Below are 16638 nucleotides of genomic sequence, written 5' to 3'. Positions count from 1 at the left end.
GGAGGGGGGTCGTCAGATTCTCCTACTAAAATAACAATGCGTAATATATATAGTCTGTATGTCTGCTCATATAGGGTTGGTCTGCTTTCTAATGAGGATGACTAATGGACAGTTACTGTACCTTGTCATGGCTGCTGCTTTCACTTTTATAAATGGCTTGTATTTCATGTCATTAAAGTAGGGGTTTGTATAATAGCCTCTGTTCTGTGTTTTCTCCACAGGTCTGGTGCATGAGTGCAGAAGAGTGTACACTGTCCTCCGTACTGCGCCTCCCAGTCTGATTGTGATGAAATGAAGCGTCCCACCTGTAAATGCTGCTGCAGAATTCTTTTCAGGTTAGATATTCTGCTTCAAACTTATGGCCGATATTTTAGGTATTTATTTAATACCAGTTATTTACATGGCACTCACATATTCCAGGGCACTTTACAGAGACTATTTAGCCATTCACATCAGTCCCCGTCCCAGCGGATCTTTCAATCTATGTTCCACACCACATGGACACGCACACATATGTACAGTAAACTACCTTTTTGTTGGGAGCCAGTTAACCTACCAGTATATTTTTGGATTGTGGGAGGAAACCGGAGTACTTGGCAAGTATGGGGAGAATATACAAACTCCACACAGTTATAGCCATGGTGGGAATTGAACCCACAACCAGTGCTGTGAGGCAGAAACTGTGACCGTCACATCATACATACTGCATGTCTGTTTGTTCCAGGCTGTTCAGGTTACGTTACTTGGTCTGTATTACTGATGCTCCTATGTGCTGTGTACTAGCATAGGCTTCATAGTACTTGCAAGGATTTCTCCATGTGCAGTCAAATAGTGTGAACAGAGGGGATGCGATCAAAATCCCATCCGTTGGGATCAGAACACTGATAGCTGGATCCCGGAGGTAAGTACGGGGTTAGGGTTAGACTCAGGCTCTAGGGTTAGGCTGTGGGAGGCCTATGTTAGGGTTAGGATTTGGGGTAGGACGAAATACTTTATTGCAAGAGGGGGGTGGGGGGTTCCACACTTACCCACTTTTCTAAATTAGTGTTCTTTAAATAACAGATAGCATAGTAAGAGCCAATGTTATACTCCAAATGGGTTAGTCTGATAACTCTGTTGGTGGTGCACTCTAGAGTTATAATTGTAACTGTCACCAAGGAAAGAAAAGGAAAGGTCTTTTTGTTGGGGCACGCTTGGAAGAAATGAAGAATTTATGTAGTTAAAACATCAGAAAAAACTTTTATTGGTGTGCATTAAAAACAGGTATGGTTTCTATACATCACGACACTCGGTGCCTTATACAGGGGTTCACTACGGCTGGCCGGCGGTCGGGCTCCCGGCGACCAGCATCCCGGCGCCGGGAGCCCGACCGCCGGCTTACCGACAGCTTGGCGAGCGCAAATGAGCCCCTTGCGGGCTCGCTGCGCTCGCCACGCTACGGGCACGGTGGCGCGCTACGCGCGCCACACTATTTTATTCTCCCTCTATGGGGGTCGTGGACCCCCACGAGGGAAAATAATTGTCGGTATGCCGGCTGTCGGGCTCCCGGCGCCGGTATACTGAGCGCCGGGAGCCCGACCGCCGGCAAACAGAAGACCACCCTTATACAGGTACACAAAAACAAGACATGAATGTTGCACAGCAAGCAATCTTTCTAATATATAATGATATACAAAAATTCTATGGTATGTAAGAGAAAATTTTGTGGGTGGCTGTCAATAAAAGTGTAAGTCACTCTTTTTTATGGGTGGTCTTCAGTATGCCGGCTGTCGGGATCCCGGCGCACAGTATACCGGCGCCGGGATCCCGACAGCCGGCATACCGACACTTATTCTCCCTCGTGGGGGTCCACGACCCCCCTGGAGGGAGAATAAAATAGTGTGGCGCGCGCCACCGTGCCCGTAGCGTGGCGAGCGCAGCGAGCCCGAAAGGGTTCATTTGCGCTCGCAACACTGTCGGTAAGCCGGCGGTCGGGCTCCCGGCGCCGGTATGATTTGCCGGTCAGTAGGAGGTTTGAGTGTTGGAAAATAAATGTAAGTTGTAACGGGAGGCTACAGTCTGCAGGCGGTTAAGCAAGAGATTTGGGGCCTAATTCAGACCTGATCGCTAGGGTGCGTTTTTTGCATCCCTTTGATCAGATAGTCGCCGCCTACAGGGGGAGGAGGAATTTGGTGTGCAGAGGTGTTATTGCATGTGCAGGAGAGCTGCACAAACAGAAGCTTGTGCAGTCTCTGCGCAGCCCAGGACTTACTCTTCCAGTGCGATGATCGGGGCCGGAGCTGACGTCATAATCCCTCCCTCCAAACGCCTGGTTCCTCCTGCGCTTCTCCGGACACTCCTTAAAAACGATCAGTTGTCACCCACAAACGCCCTCTTCCTGTCAGTCACCTTGCCCGTGCGATCGCTTTTCTTGCACCATCCGGCGCTGTCCGGCGCTCCCTGTTGCTGCAGACCGACGCACGTCCACATTGCGGTGCATGCGCAGTTCAGACCTGATCGCAGGCTGTACGAAAACGCAGCCTAGCGATTAGGTCTGAATTAGGCTCTTGGAGTTTTGATAATCTTACATAAATGGGAGTGCGTAGCAGGGAAGTTCTCCACTACATAACCTTGGTGGACGTGTAGCTTATGAAGGGAGGAGCACATGGTACTGGGCAGGCACTGCTGGAGAGCACAGAGCAGGTAACCACACTTGGACTATGTTGTTTGCAGACTGGTTCCATTGAAAAGTATTTGAACACCATAGAAACGTTCTGACATATGCAGCGCCCATTGACTGTCTTAGAATGCCTCAAGCTTCCATTATCTGACTGCTGCCATCCACCCGCTCCATGGAGATGCAACACATTAAGGGGTCTATTTACTTAGCCTTGGATGGAGATAAAGTACCAGCCAATCAGCTCCTAACTGTCATGTCACAGGCTGTGTTTGAAAAATGACACTTGGGAGCCGATTGGCTGGTACTTTATCTCCAGCCACTTTATCTCCATCTAAGGCTTAGTAAATAGACCCCTAAATCTGTTGTTCTGTGTCTCTAACGTGTATGGGTGATTCTAATAGGGAAGATGCCGCTGCACATAGCTTCATGTAAGACCACAGATCTTTATACTGTTAGATCCTACCCAGACGTAGTATGCATTTCTACAGAGCTGAATGTTTAGTTTAGAATTTTATTGATGGGTGTTACCCCTGAACTATCATCAGACAACTTGATTTGTACAGACATAAATACCACGTGCTTATACTGTTACTAATAACTAGGTGATTCATCGCGCCCTACGGGCGCTCTACCGTCGTTAGGGGCTACGCCCCGTTAACCCCTGCACGCCTTTGAACATACGCAGGCCGGTAGATAACAGAACCAGAAATGCAGGGCAGTATAGAGGGCATACAGAAATGGGTTCCGGTTGAGAAAAGGTAGACAGGTGTAGGGGGGGAGAAAGGGAATGTACAGAAAAATGCTGTGCGATGGGTAAAGGATAGGGAGAGGCAGGGTGGTAGGGAGAGGATAAAGAGAGGGAAGGTGTTAGACAGAAAATAGCGTTGCAAGAGGCTGCGACCTGTTAACCCTTGCACGGGCTTCAGCTGTGCTATAATTGTTATTATATGGAGTATTACCTTCACAAAAGTTTATGCTATTGGGTAAATATTGCAAGGGGGAAGGGCATGCAATTGTCAAGGGGACGTAGCCCTTTGTGAGGGCGTGAAGAGTGGCCGCAGGGGACAATGAATAACATAGTGTAGTATATACTGCTAGTGTATGTAGCACAGCTTATACACACAGTGGCCACAGGTATCAGAGCCGCATATACACACAATGGACACAGGTAGCTGAGCCGCTTATACACACAATGGCCACAGTTAACGGAGCCACGTATCCACACAGTGGCCAGAGGTAGCAGGCCAGCTTATACACACAATACTCACAGGTAGCAGAGCCGCTTATACACACAATACCCACAGGTAGCAGAGCCGCTTATACACACAGCGCCCACAGGTAGCAGCGCAGCTTATACACACAGCGCCCACAGGTAGCAGCGCAGCTTATACACACAGCGCCCACAGGTAGCAGCGCAGCTTATACACACAGTGGCCACAGGTATCAGAGCCACGTATCCACACAGTGGCCAGAGATAGCAGGGCAGCTTATACACACAATACCCAATGGCAGCAGAGCCGCTTATACACACAGCGCCCACAGGCAGCAGAGCTGCTTATACACACAGCGCCCACAGGTAGCAGAGCCGCTTATACACACAGCGCCCACAGGTAGCAGAGCCGCTTATACACACAGCGCCCACAGGTAGCAGAGACGCTTATACACACAGTGCCCACAGGTAGCAGAGCCGCTTATACACACAGTGCCCACAGGTAACAGAGACGTTTATACACAACGTGCCCACAGGTAGCAAAGCAGTTTATATACACAATGACCACAGGTAGCAGTGTTGCTTATACACACAATGGCCCCCGGTAGCAGTGCCACTTCTACACACAATTCCCATAGGTAACAGAGGCGCTTATACACACAGTGGCCACAGCTAGCTGAGCCGCTTATACATACAATGGCCACAGCTAGCTGAGCCGCTTATACATACAATGGCCACTTTTAGCAGCACCGCTTATACACACAATGGCCACTGGTAGCAATGTCACTTATACACACAATGGCCTCAGGTATCAGCACCACTTATACACACAATGGCGACAGGTAGCAGTGTCATTTATACACACAATGGCCACTGGTAGCAGAGACGCGTATACACACAGTGCCCACAGGTAGCAGCGCCACTTATACACAATGGCCACAGGTAGCAGTGTCGCTTAGACACATAATGGCCACAGTATTACTTTTTGTAATTAATCCAATGTCCACTGGTGGCATCTATACTCACAGAAGTTCAGTGTGTGTGGGGGGTGTTTGGAAAGGGGGTGGGTTCAGTGAGGTGGAGGTGCCTATCCGTACCGTTGATCACCCTGATTCAGGGAATCACTTGTAGCGGCTGCGAATGGAGTCCGAGGTGCTACGTGTGGTAGAGGTGTGGCTGCGGGAGGGGGTCCAGAGGTGTTGCGGGTGGTGGAGGGGTGGGTGCAGTGGCACGGATGTTGGAACGGGTGCAGAGGTGCTGTGGGTGGGGGAGGGGTAGGTGTGGAGGGGGCGCGGATGGGGGAGGGGGTGCGGGTGTGGGTGTGGAAGGGGAGTGTAGATGCTGTTGGTGGGGGAGGGGTGGGTGCGGGGGGGCTGTGGATGAAGGAGGGGGTCTGGAGGTGGTGTGCGTGGGGGAGGGGCGATGTAGTGGGAGTGTGTTTGGGGAGGTGGGGTTACAGGGGGGGTGAGGTTGGGTTCTAGAAGTGTTGCGGGTGGAGGAGGGGTGGCTGCAGGGGAGCCGTGGATGGGGTCCGGAGGTGCTGTGGGAGATGGTCCAGAGGTGCTGCGGGTGGGGGAGGTGTGGTAGGTCCATGAATGGGGGAAGGTGTCTATAGATGATGTGGGAGGGGGCCGAGGGGCTGGGGTTGGGGGAGTGGCGGCTGCGGGGGCGTGGTGGGGTCCGGATGCACTGTGGGCAAGGGACGGGGCGGAGGGTGCTGCGGGTTTGGGTGCTACGGGTGGGGGAGGGGGCGGGAGTGCAGCGGGTGGGAGGGGGATGTTGTGGATGGGGGGGGGGGCGTGTGCCGCGGGTGGGGGACAGATATGGTGGATGCTGTTGGTGCCGCGGGTGGGGGAGGCGTGGAGGGTGTGGGGGTGTAGCGGGGGGGAGAGGTGGGTATGGGAGGGGTGGCGGGTGCTGCAGGTGTGGGTGTTATGGGTGGCGGAGGGACGTGTTCCGTGGCTGGGGGGCGGATGTGGTAGACGCTGTGGGTGCCGCGGGTGGAGGGTGGGTTGGAAAAAGGGGGGGTGGAAGGTGCCGGGGTGTAGCGGGGGGAGAAGTGGGTATGGGGGAGGTATGGGTTTGGTGGGGGAGGGGGGGTGGAGGGTGTGGGGGTGTAGCGGGGGGAGAAGTGGGTATGGGGGTGGGGGAGGTATGGGTGTGCCGCGGGTGGGGGAGGTGCGGGGGTTTTGCGGGTTGTGGGTGATACGGGTAGGGGAGGGGGCGGGAGTTCCGTGAGTGGGGGAGGGGCATGTGCCGGGGGTGGGGGCCGGATGTGTTGGGTGCCGCGGGTGGGGAAGGGGCGGGGGGGGCGGGGTGCTGCGGGGGGGTGTGTCGTGGATTGGGGAGGGACGGGGGGTACTAAGGGTGTGGGTGCTACGGGTGGGGTAGGGGATGCGAGGCGGATGTGGTGGATACTGTGGGTGGTGCGGGGGTGCAACAGGTGGGGGAGGGGCGGGGGGTGCTGCAGGTGTGGGTGCCGCCGGTGGGGGGAAAGGGTGCGGGGGTGTAGAGGGGGGGGGGGGGGGTTGTGGGTGCTATGGGTGGGGGAGGGGGCGGGAGTGCTGCAGGTGGGGGAGGGGCGTGTGCTGTGGGTGGGGGAGGGATGTGGAGGGTGCGGGGGTGTAGCGGGGGGGAGAGGTGGCTGAGGGAGGTGCGGGGGGTGCTAGGGGTAGGCAGGAGTGCAGCGCACGGGGGAGGGGCGTGTGCCGCGGGTGGGTGCTGATGTGGATGCTGTGGGAGGGGCGGGTGGGTGGGGTGTAGGGTGCGGGGGTGGAGTAGGGGGTGCTGCGGGTTGGGGAGGGAGTGCAGCGGGCGGGGGTGGGCGTGTGGTGCGAGTGAGGGGGCAGATGTGGATGCTGTGGGTGTCGTGGGCGGGGGAGGTGCGGGGGGGAGAGGTGGGTATGGTGGTGGGGTGGAGGGCGCAGGGGTGTAGTGGGGGGGAGTGCTGCGGGTGGGGGAGGGGCAGGAGTTTTGCGGGTTATGGGTTATACGGGTGGGGGTGGGGGAGGAGCGTGTGCCGGGGTGGGGGAAAGATGTGGTGGGTGGGGAAGGGGCGGGGGGTGTTGCGGGTGGGGGCGCGAGTGCCGCAGTTGGGGGCGGGGCGGGGGGGGGTGCTGCGGGTAGGGGAGGGAGTGGGAGTGCCGACGTTGGGGGCGGATGTGGTGGATACTGTGGGTGCCGCAGGTGGGGGTGGGGTGGAGGGTGTAGCAGGGGGAGAGGTGGGTATGGGGGCGGGGGTGCCGGGGTTTGAAGGTGCTATGGGTGGGGGAGGGGCGTGTACCGTGGGTGGAGGACAGATGTGGTGGGTTGGTTGCCACGGGTGGGGGAGGGGCGGGGGGGTGCCGCGGGTGGGGGAGGGGGTGCTGCAGGTATGGGTGCTACAGGTGGGGGAGGGGGCGGGAGTGCCGTGGGTGGGGGAGGTGCATGTACCGCGGGTGCTGGAGGGGCGGGAGTGCCGCGGGTGGGGGAGGGGCGGGGGGTGCTTCAGGTGTGGGTGCAATGTGTGGGGGAGGGGGCGATAGTGCCGTGTGTGGGGGAGGGGCGTCTGCCGCGGGTGCTGGAGGTGCGGGAGTGCTGCGGGTGGGGGAGGGGTGGGGGGTGCTTCAGGTGTGGGTTATACGGGTGGGGGAGGGGCGGGAGTGCTGCAGTTGGGGGAGGGGCGGGAGTGCCGCGGGTGGGTGAGGGGCGGGGGGTGTTTCAGGTGTGGGTGCAATGGGTGGGGGAGGGGGGATATATCGTTCACATCGTTTAGTGTGTATGGCGCTACCTATCAACGAGGCGCGCACCCGCGCTCATTGATTGAAGGTCGGCCGTTGGCGGTGCAACATGCTCAATGTGAGCAATGTCACTTGTGACGTCGCTCATCACTGCATTTGTATACGGAGCCGCGATGTTCACAATGTGACATTGCTCCCCCTCCCCGGCAGCGACTCCATTCTAGCTGAGCCGCACGCCGATCAGCATCTGCGTAATTTCTCCCACTGCCCCACCAATTTCCGCTGTCCCACAACTTAATAAAAAATTCATTATAATGGTTTCATAAATAATATATATATATTTACGAACCCATTGTAATGAATTTTTTATTAAGTTAGTGGGGCAGTGGGTGAAAAAAACTTAATTGGTTCCCCCTTCTACAGCCCTGCCCACACACCCAGAAATGCCTCCCCAATATTACAATATGTAAAAAAGGTGCCAATTCCAAAGAGATCTTTCGTCTTTCAAATTGTCTGAAAAAATTCTTAAGGGCCCTACACACTTAAAGATTTCACTGAAAGAGATGAACGATCTCATTCATTAATGAACAAGATACCGTTCATATCTTTCAGTGTGTAGGCACCAATGATAAACGATGGCGGCCCCGCGTTCATTCATCGTTGGTTCCGGCTCGATCATACCTGCAGGCCAATATGGACAATCTCGTCCATATTAGCATGCAGTGCTATGGAGCCGGATGACGGGGGGAGCGAAGAAACCGAGGTCTATGAGAAACACGAAGAAGTCATAGCAAGTGAGACACCCTGTATAATTGCAATCTACAGGTTACTCAAGATGGTCTGTCTGCGGAGGCTTGTGAGGCCAGGAAACTTGCTTCGGAATACACAGACTCTGGCCTTGGCATGCCTAAAAAACGTGGGTGTTCCTCCCCTATTTTGTAGAGCAGTCTCCCCCGTAACGGCCATACTACAGGCGAGATTGTAGACAGAGATTGGCACATGCACAGTGCACGAGTCTAAATATATTCACCTATATAACCGTGACCTACTTTCCTACATTGAACAATAATATAGGCAGAGCACAGTAGTACAATGAAACGGAATTCCTAGAATGTATATTCATTAACGTAAACTCCCATAAAATACGAGTACTGCGGTATAGTAATTGTAAAGGTATGTACACAGCAGAATACATTAAGTTGTATAGATAACTAATCACATAGGGAAGAAGCTTAAATAAACACTGCGGGACGCATATTACTTATTCCAGTCTGTCTTTATTTTACAGTTGTTTTGCTGGTTTTTGTCAAAACTGTTATTACTATGTGTGTGTGTGTGTGTGTGTGTGTATGTGTATATATATATATCCTTGCAGCAACAGTCGGCACTCGCAAGCTCTCCACCACAACGTGCTCCGTGCCAGTTCCAGAAATGACATGCAGCTCCCAAAGATGAACGGCACTGGAGTCAGGTATTTGCAATAAAATTGTATTTAGTGGCTACAGCTGTTTCTGGGCAACAGCCCCTTCCTCAGGCCAAATACAAATGTACACAAACAAACATAGAAAAACTTACCCCTCTAAATACCCCTTGGAGCGTGTCTGCTACCGCGTCTCCTCCACGCCAGTCCTGCTTCCGGGTCCTGAGCCGCCGCGTCACTTCCGCCCAATGCGTCACCGTTGCCACGACAACCCGGCGGACGCCAGGCAGCCGTTGTCATGACTACCCGGCGCACGCCAGTCAGCCCGGCCGCTGTAACACGTAAGTTCACAGGCTGCTCACCCCATCACCAGGTGCCGGGTTGACACGTAGTCAAAGTCTGCTCCCTAAACATACATGTGAGAGATATAGAAAAATAATTATAAAAATAATTATTCAGTGCAATACATAAAGAATGCAATATATAAAATATAAAAAGAGAGACAACAATACCATAAATCACATAGAGCAAAGCAGCATATGACTACTCTATATAGAAGAAACACTATTCCTAAGAATCATTATTCCTGAAAAACAGTACCCCCATATTAAACAACACTACAACTAGTAGTGCTGAAAAAAATTTTTGGTTTTTTATTTTAATTTTAATTTTATGAAGGGCTTAATCCTCAACTATGAAAACCTCCAGGGTCAGGTACATATATTCAGAATACAGTAACCATCATTGGAATTATGGGTGTGTTACACCCACAGCTCTAAACGAAAACATTCCAGTTGACCTTTTCATTAAGGCCCCGGGGCCAGAATGTGTCCAGTCTCAGAATCCACCGAGTTTCTTTTTCCAACAGAACTTTGGCCCTATCTCCACCCCTCAATGTCGGCGGAACATGCTCTATCCCAAAGTATTTTAATGAATTGATAGTATGATTAGCTAATTGAAAATGTCGGGCCACCGGCTGGTCCACCGGTTTGCCCTCCAGGATCAATTTAATAGCGGAACTGTGAGCCGCCATCCTCTCACTAAATTTCCGTGTGGTCTGCCCAATGTAGAACAAGCCACACGGACAGACTATGGCATAGACAACATAGGAAGTGCTGCATGTAATCACCTGTCTAATGGTATATGTCACATTACGATTCGGGTGTTTAAAATCCTTACAGGCAATCATGTGTCTACACGTAGCACATTTAGGACACTGGTAACACCCAGGGGGGTTTTTGTGGATGATGACATCATCCAACTCCTTCATCCCTGAGATGTCAGTTTTCACAATAAGATCACGCAGGTTAGCACCTCTCCTAAAGGCTGTGATGGGTTGCAACCCTCTAAAAGATGTCAAGTCTGGGTCTGATGCCACTATTGGCCAAAGGGCTTGTGAAGCCCTGCGGACAACGGGGCTGGAGGTAGAAAAATCACAAGGCCATGGAAGGATATTTTTACTTTCCCTCCGAGGCGGGTGTAGCAGTTCATTCCTGGACATTTGAAGTACTCTATTTTTTTGTTTCTGTAATAAAGACCAGTCATATCCCCTAGTAAGAAATGTACGAATCATATTATCTAACAACCCAGGGACTTTTTCTCGGTCACTCATGATGCGAGCCACCCGCATCATTTGTGACAGGGGGAGTCCCCTCTTGAGGGATTCTGGGTGATGACTGGATGCCATCAATAATGTGTTCCGATCCGTAGGTTTGGAGAAGATTTCCGTGGAGATCACACCATCCTTTACCATGATTTTAACATCCAAGAACGTCCCTTCCTTCTCATCACACATATAGGTGAATTTGATGGGGGAAGACAAAGCATTAATTTTTGACATCAAATCCACGAAAGCATCCCTTCCTCCACCCCACAGCAGGAACACATCATCGATGTATCTTGTATACATTAAGATGTTATCAGCCACCCCCTGGTCCAGGAAGAACATTCTATGCTCTTCTGAGAACATAAATACATTAGCATACGAGGGTGCGACCGATGATCCCATCGCGCACCCCCGTAACTGCAGATAGAACTCACTATCAAACAAAAAATAATTCCTGTACAGAGTGAGCTCTAATAAAGTCAAAAACAACTCATGATTAAATGCAGTCGTAGACAAATGTTTCTCAAGAAAACTCCGCATAGCTCTCATCCCATCCTGATGGGGGATAGATGTGTAGAGGCTGCAAACGTCAAGGCAACACATTAAGGTGCCTGGGGCCACGTTCCGTATTTCTTGCAATTTTAAAATAAAAGAATTAGTGTCCTTTAGGAAAGTTCTCTGTGCCGGCAATAGTGGCTGGAGGATACTATCTAGAAGCTGTGACACTGGTTGATATAACGAATCTCTTGCCGAGATTATAGGTCTGCCCGGGGGGCGAGCTTGGTTTTTATGTAGCTTGGGTATTGTATATAGCAGTGGGCTTTTAGGATGGGTAACACATAGAGCCTTGTGCACCTTACTAGGTAAGTGTCCATTTTCCCTAGCTTTATCCAGAATTGAAAAGAGTTCCTGCTGATATTCAACAACAGGATTGCCCCGTAGTTTACAATACACCCCTTCCTCCCCCAGTTGTGACAAAGCTTCTTGTCGGTAATACTCAATGTCCAAAATGACAATGGCCCCACCCTTATCGGCGGGCCGGATGACTATGTCATTATAAGATCGCAATTGAATGAGTGCTTCTCTCTCCTCAGCCGATAAGTTCCTCTTAATTTTGGCAGGAGCTGCCACATATTTATTAATGGACTGCCAAAAGTCTTAATCGACGGGTTCAATGAAACCGGATCAAAGTTCGACCTAGACTTTTTTTGTAAAAAAGGATCGAAGATGGAGACAGTATTGTGTTTTTGTGATGTATTCTGAAAGAACTCCTTTAATCTGAGTTTTCTGGTAAACTTGTGGAGATCCCTGGACCAGGCAAACGGATCGTGTATGTTGGTGGGCACACAGCTGAGTCCTTTACTCAGGACATCAATTTCATGTGATGTTAATACCCTTTTAGACAGATTGAAGACTAATTGTAAGTCTTCCCTTGGGCCGCCCTTCTGACCCCTTTTGTTCTGGCCACCCCGGCGGGTGGCAGTGCATCGGCTTGTGGCTGGCCACGTTGTGAACCCCGTCCTAAAGGGGTACCTCCAGACATCTCATCTGTATCAGACCATAAAGTCACTATCACTGCTTGACTTTGTGCTTTTGTTGCCCTGTTTCTGCCTCTGCCACGGGCGTAGTCTCTGTTGCTGCCTGGGTCTGTCCTGGGTTTCCATACCGGCCAACCAACGATACACCTTGTTATCCTCATAATCTTGGTCAACCGTGATTTTCTCTGACGTCCTAGTGGATGCTGGGAACTCCGAAAGGACCATGGGGAATAGCGGCTCCGCAGGAGACTGGGCACAACAAAAGAAAGCTTTTAGGTCACCTGGTGTGCACTGGCTCCTCCCACTATGACCCTCTTCCAAGCCTCAGTTAGATTTTGTGCCCGGCCGAGGTTGGATGCACACTAGGGGCTCTCCTGAGCTTCTAAAAAGAAAGTATATAATTAGGTTTTTTATTTTACAGTGAGACCTGCTGGCAACAGGCTCACTGCAGCGAGGGACTAAGGGGAGAAGAAGCGAACCTACCTGCTTGCAGCTAGCTTGGGCTTCTTAGGCTACTGGACACCATTAGCTCCAGAGGGATCGACCGCATGGAACTGGCCTTGGTGTTCGGTCCCGGAGCCGCGCCGCCGTCCCCCTTACAGAGCCAGAAGCAAGAAGAGGTCCGGAAAATCGGCGGCAGAAGACATCAGTCTTCACCAAGCTAGCGCACAGCACTGCAGCTGTGCGCCATTGCTCCTCATACACACTTCACACTCCGGTCACTGAGGGTGCAGGGCGCTAGGTGGGGGCGCCCTGAGCAGCAATAAAAACACCTTGGCTGGCAAAAATACCACAATATATAGCCCCAGAGGCTATATATGTGATAATTACCCCTGCCAGAATCCATAAAAAAGCGGGAGAATAGTCCGCGAAAAAGGGGCGGAGCTATCTCCTTCAGCACACTGGCGCCATTTCTCCCTCACAGCTCCGCTGGAAGGAAGCTCCCTGGCTCTCCCCTGCAGTCTACACTACAGAAAAGGGTAAAAAAGAGAGGGGGGGCACTAAATTTAGGCGCAGTATATATAACAGCAGCTATAGGGGACATAATTCAGTTAGTCCCTGCATTATATAGCGCTCTGGTGTGTGCTGGCATACTCTCACTCTGTATCCCCAAAGGGCTTTTGTGGGTCCTGTACTCTGTTAGAGCATTCCCTGTGTGTGTGCGGTGTGTCGGTACGGCTGTGTCGACATGTTTGATGAGGATAATTATGTGGAGGCGGAGCAGATGCCTATAGAAGGGATGTCACCCCCTGCGGGGCAGACACCTGAGTGGATGGACTTATGGAAGGAATTGCGTGCACGTGTCGACTCTTTACACAAAAAATTTGACGACATGCCAAATGCGGGACAGCCGGCTTCTCAGCTCGTGCCTGTCCAGGCGTCTCAAAGGCCATCGGGGGCTCTAAAACGCCCGCTACCTCAGATGGCAGACGCGGATGTCGACACGGATACTGACACCAGTGTCGACGACGATGAGTCTAGTCTAATGTCCACTAAGGCCATTCGTTGCATGATTGAAGCAATGAAAGAGGTGTTACAAATTTCTGATATAAACCCAGGTACCACTAAAAAGGGTATTATGTTTGGGGAGAAAAAACTACCCGTAGTTTTTCCCCCATCAGAAGAATTAAATGAAGTGTGTGAAGAAGCGTGGGCTTTCCCTGATAAAAGATTGGTAATCTCTGAGAAGTTACTAATGGCGTCCCCTTTCCCGCCAGAGGATAGGTCACGTTGGGAGACACCCCCTAGGGTGGATAAAGCGCTCACACGTTTGTCTAAAAAGGTGGCACTACTGTCTCCGGATACGGCCGCGCTCAAGGAACCTGCTGATAGAAAGCAGGAGGAGATCCTGAAGTCTGTATATACACACTCAGGCATTATACTTAGACCAGCTATTGCGTCAGCATGGATGTGCAGTGCTACCGCTGCGTGGTCAGATTCCCTGTCAGAAAATATTGACACCCTAGACAGGGACACTATTCTGCTAACCATAGAGCATATAAAAGACTCAGTCTTATACATGAGAGATGCACAGAGGGAGATCTGCCGGCTGGCATCTAAAATAAGTGCATTGTCCATTTCTGCTAGGAGAGGCTTATGGACTCGCCAGTGGACAGGGGATGCAGATTCAAAAAGGCACATGGAAGTTTTGCCTTATAAGGGTGAGGAGTTATTTGGGGATGGTCTCTCGGACCTAGTTTCCACAGCAACTGCTGGGAAGTCAGCATTTTTACCCCATGTTCCCTCACAGCCTAAAAAGGCGCCGTTTTATCAGGTACAGTCCTTTCGGACTCAGAAAAACAGGCGTGGAAAAGGCGGGTCCTTTCTGTCCAGAGGCAGAGGTAGGGGAAAAAGGCTGCAACAAACAGCAGGTTCCCAGGAGCAAAAGTCCTCCCCCGCTTCTTCCAAGTCCGCCGCATGACGGTGGGGCTCCACAGGCGGAGCCAGGTACAGTGGGGGGCCGCCTCAAAAATTTCAGCGATCAGTGGGCTCGCTCACAGGTGGATCCCTGGATCCTGCAAATAGTATCTCAAGGGTACAAACTGGAATTCGAGGCGTCTCCACCCCACCAGTTCCTAAAATCTGCCTTGCCGATTACTCCTTCAGACAGGGAGGCTGTGCTAGCGGCAGTTCACAAGCTGTATTCCCAGCAGGTGATAATCAAGGTGCCCCTACTTCAACAAGGACGGGGTTACTATTCCACACTGTTTGTGGTACCGAAACCGGACGGTTCGGTGAGACCCATTTTAAATTTGAAATCCTTGAACACATACATAAAAAAAAATTCAAGTTCAAGATGGAATCGCTCAGGGCGGTTATTGCAAGCCTGGACGAGGGGGATTACATGGTATCCCTGGACATCAAGGATGCTTACCTGCATGTCCCCATTTACTATCCTCACCAGGAGTACCTCAGATTTGTGGTACAGGATTGCCATTACCAATTCCAGACGCTGCCGTTTGGACTCTCCACGGCACCGAGGGTGTTTACCAAGGTAATGGCGGAAATGATGATACTCCTTCGAAGAAAGGGAGTTTTAATTATCCCGTACTTGGACGATCTCCTAATAAAGGCGAGGTCCAAAGAGCAGTTGTTGGTGGGGGTAGCACTATCTCAGGAGGTGCTACACCAGCACGGTTGGATTCTGAATATTCCAAAATCACAGCTGGTTCCGACGACACGTCTACTGTTCCTGGGTATGATTCTGGATACAGTCCAGAAAAAAGTGTTTCTCCCGGAGGAGAAAGCCAAGGAGCTGTCATCTCTAGTCAGAGACCTCCTGAAACCAAAACAGGTATCGGTGCATCACTGCACGCGGGTCCTGGGAAAGATGGTGGCTTCTTACGAAGCAATTCCTTTCGGCAGGTTCCATGCCAGAATCTTTCAGTGGGACCTGTTGGACCAATGGTCCGGATCGCATCTTCAGATGCATCGCCTAATAACCCTGTCTCCAAGAACCAGGGTGTCTCTGCTGTGGTGGCTGCAGAGTGCTCATCTTCTAGAGGGCCGCAGATTCGGCATACAGGACTGGGTCCTGGTGACCACGGATGCCAGCCTTCGAGGCTGGGGGGCAGTCACACAGGGAAGAAACTTCCAAGGACTATGGTCGAGTCAGGAGACTTCCCTACACATAAATATTCTGGAACTAAGGGCCATTTACAATGCCCTAAGTCAGGCAAAATCCCTGCTTCTACACCAGCCGGTACTGATCCAGTCAGACAACATCACGACAGTCGCCCATGTAAATCGACAGGGCGGCACAAGAAGCAGGATGACAATGGCAGAAGCCACAAGGATTCTCCGATGGGCGGAAAATCACGTACTAGCACTGTCAGCAGTGTTCATTCCGGGAGTGGACAACTGGGAAGCAGACTTTCTCAGCAGGCACGACCTCCACCCGAGAGAGTGGGGACTTCATCCAGAAGTCTTCACGCTGATTGTAAATCGATGGGAACGGCCACAGGTGGACATGATGGCGTCCCGCCTAAACAAAAAACTAGAGAGATATTGCGCCAGGTCAAGGGACCCTCAGGCGATAGCTGTGGACGCTCTAGTGACACCGTGGGTGTACCAGTCAGTTTATGTGTTCCCTCCTCTGCCTCTCATACCAAGGGTACTGAGAATAATAAGAAAACGAGGAGTAAGAACAATACTCGTGGTTCCGGATTGGCCAAGACGAGTGTGGTACCCGGAACTTCAAGAGATGATCTCAGAGGACCCATGGCCTCTGCCGCTCAGACAGGACCTGCTGCAGTAGGGGCCCTGTCTGTTCCAAGACTTGCTGCGTTTGACGGCATGGCGGTTGAACGCCGGATCCTGAAGGAAAAGGGCATTCCGGAGGAAGTCATTCCTACGCTGATTAAAGCCAGGAAAGATGTAACTGCAAAGCATTATCACCGCATATGGCGGAAATATGTTGCTTGGTGTGAGGCCAAAAAGGCCCCAACAGAGGAATTTCAACTAGGTCGATTTCTGCATTTCCTAC

The 16638-nt window shown here is 51.7% G+C and overlaps 1 protein-coding gene across 1 annotated transcript in view; it reads left to right on the top strand.

The window, feature by feature from the left end:
* Window positions 1-224: 224 nt before the first annotated feature.
* Window positions 225-16638, top strand: part of LOC134929234 (lactosylceramide alpha-2,3-sialyltransferase-like) — a 140611-nt gene continuing 124197 nt past the window's right edge. The window contains exon 1 of the mRNA XM_063924972.1: window positions 225-335. Coding sequence (XP_063781042.1) covers window positions 292-335 — 44 coding nt within the window. The 5' untranslated portion in view covers window positions 225-291. The remainder of the gene's footprint in view (window positions 336-16638) is intronic.

The sequence above is a fragment of the Pseudophryne corroboree genome, chromosome 1 (genome assembly GCF_028390025.1).
Source record: "Pseudophryne corroboree isolate aPseCor3 chromosome 1, aPseCor3.hap2, whole genome shotgun sequence".
Lineage (NCBI taxonomy): Eukaryota > Metazoa > Chordata > Amphibia > Anura > Myobatrachidae > Pseudophryne > Pseudophryne corroboree.
The sequence above is the reverse complement of the archived record's forward strand: the minus strand, read 5'-3'. Positions and strand labels throughout refer to the sequence as shown.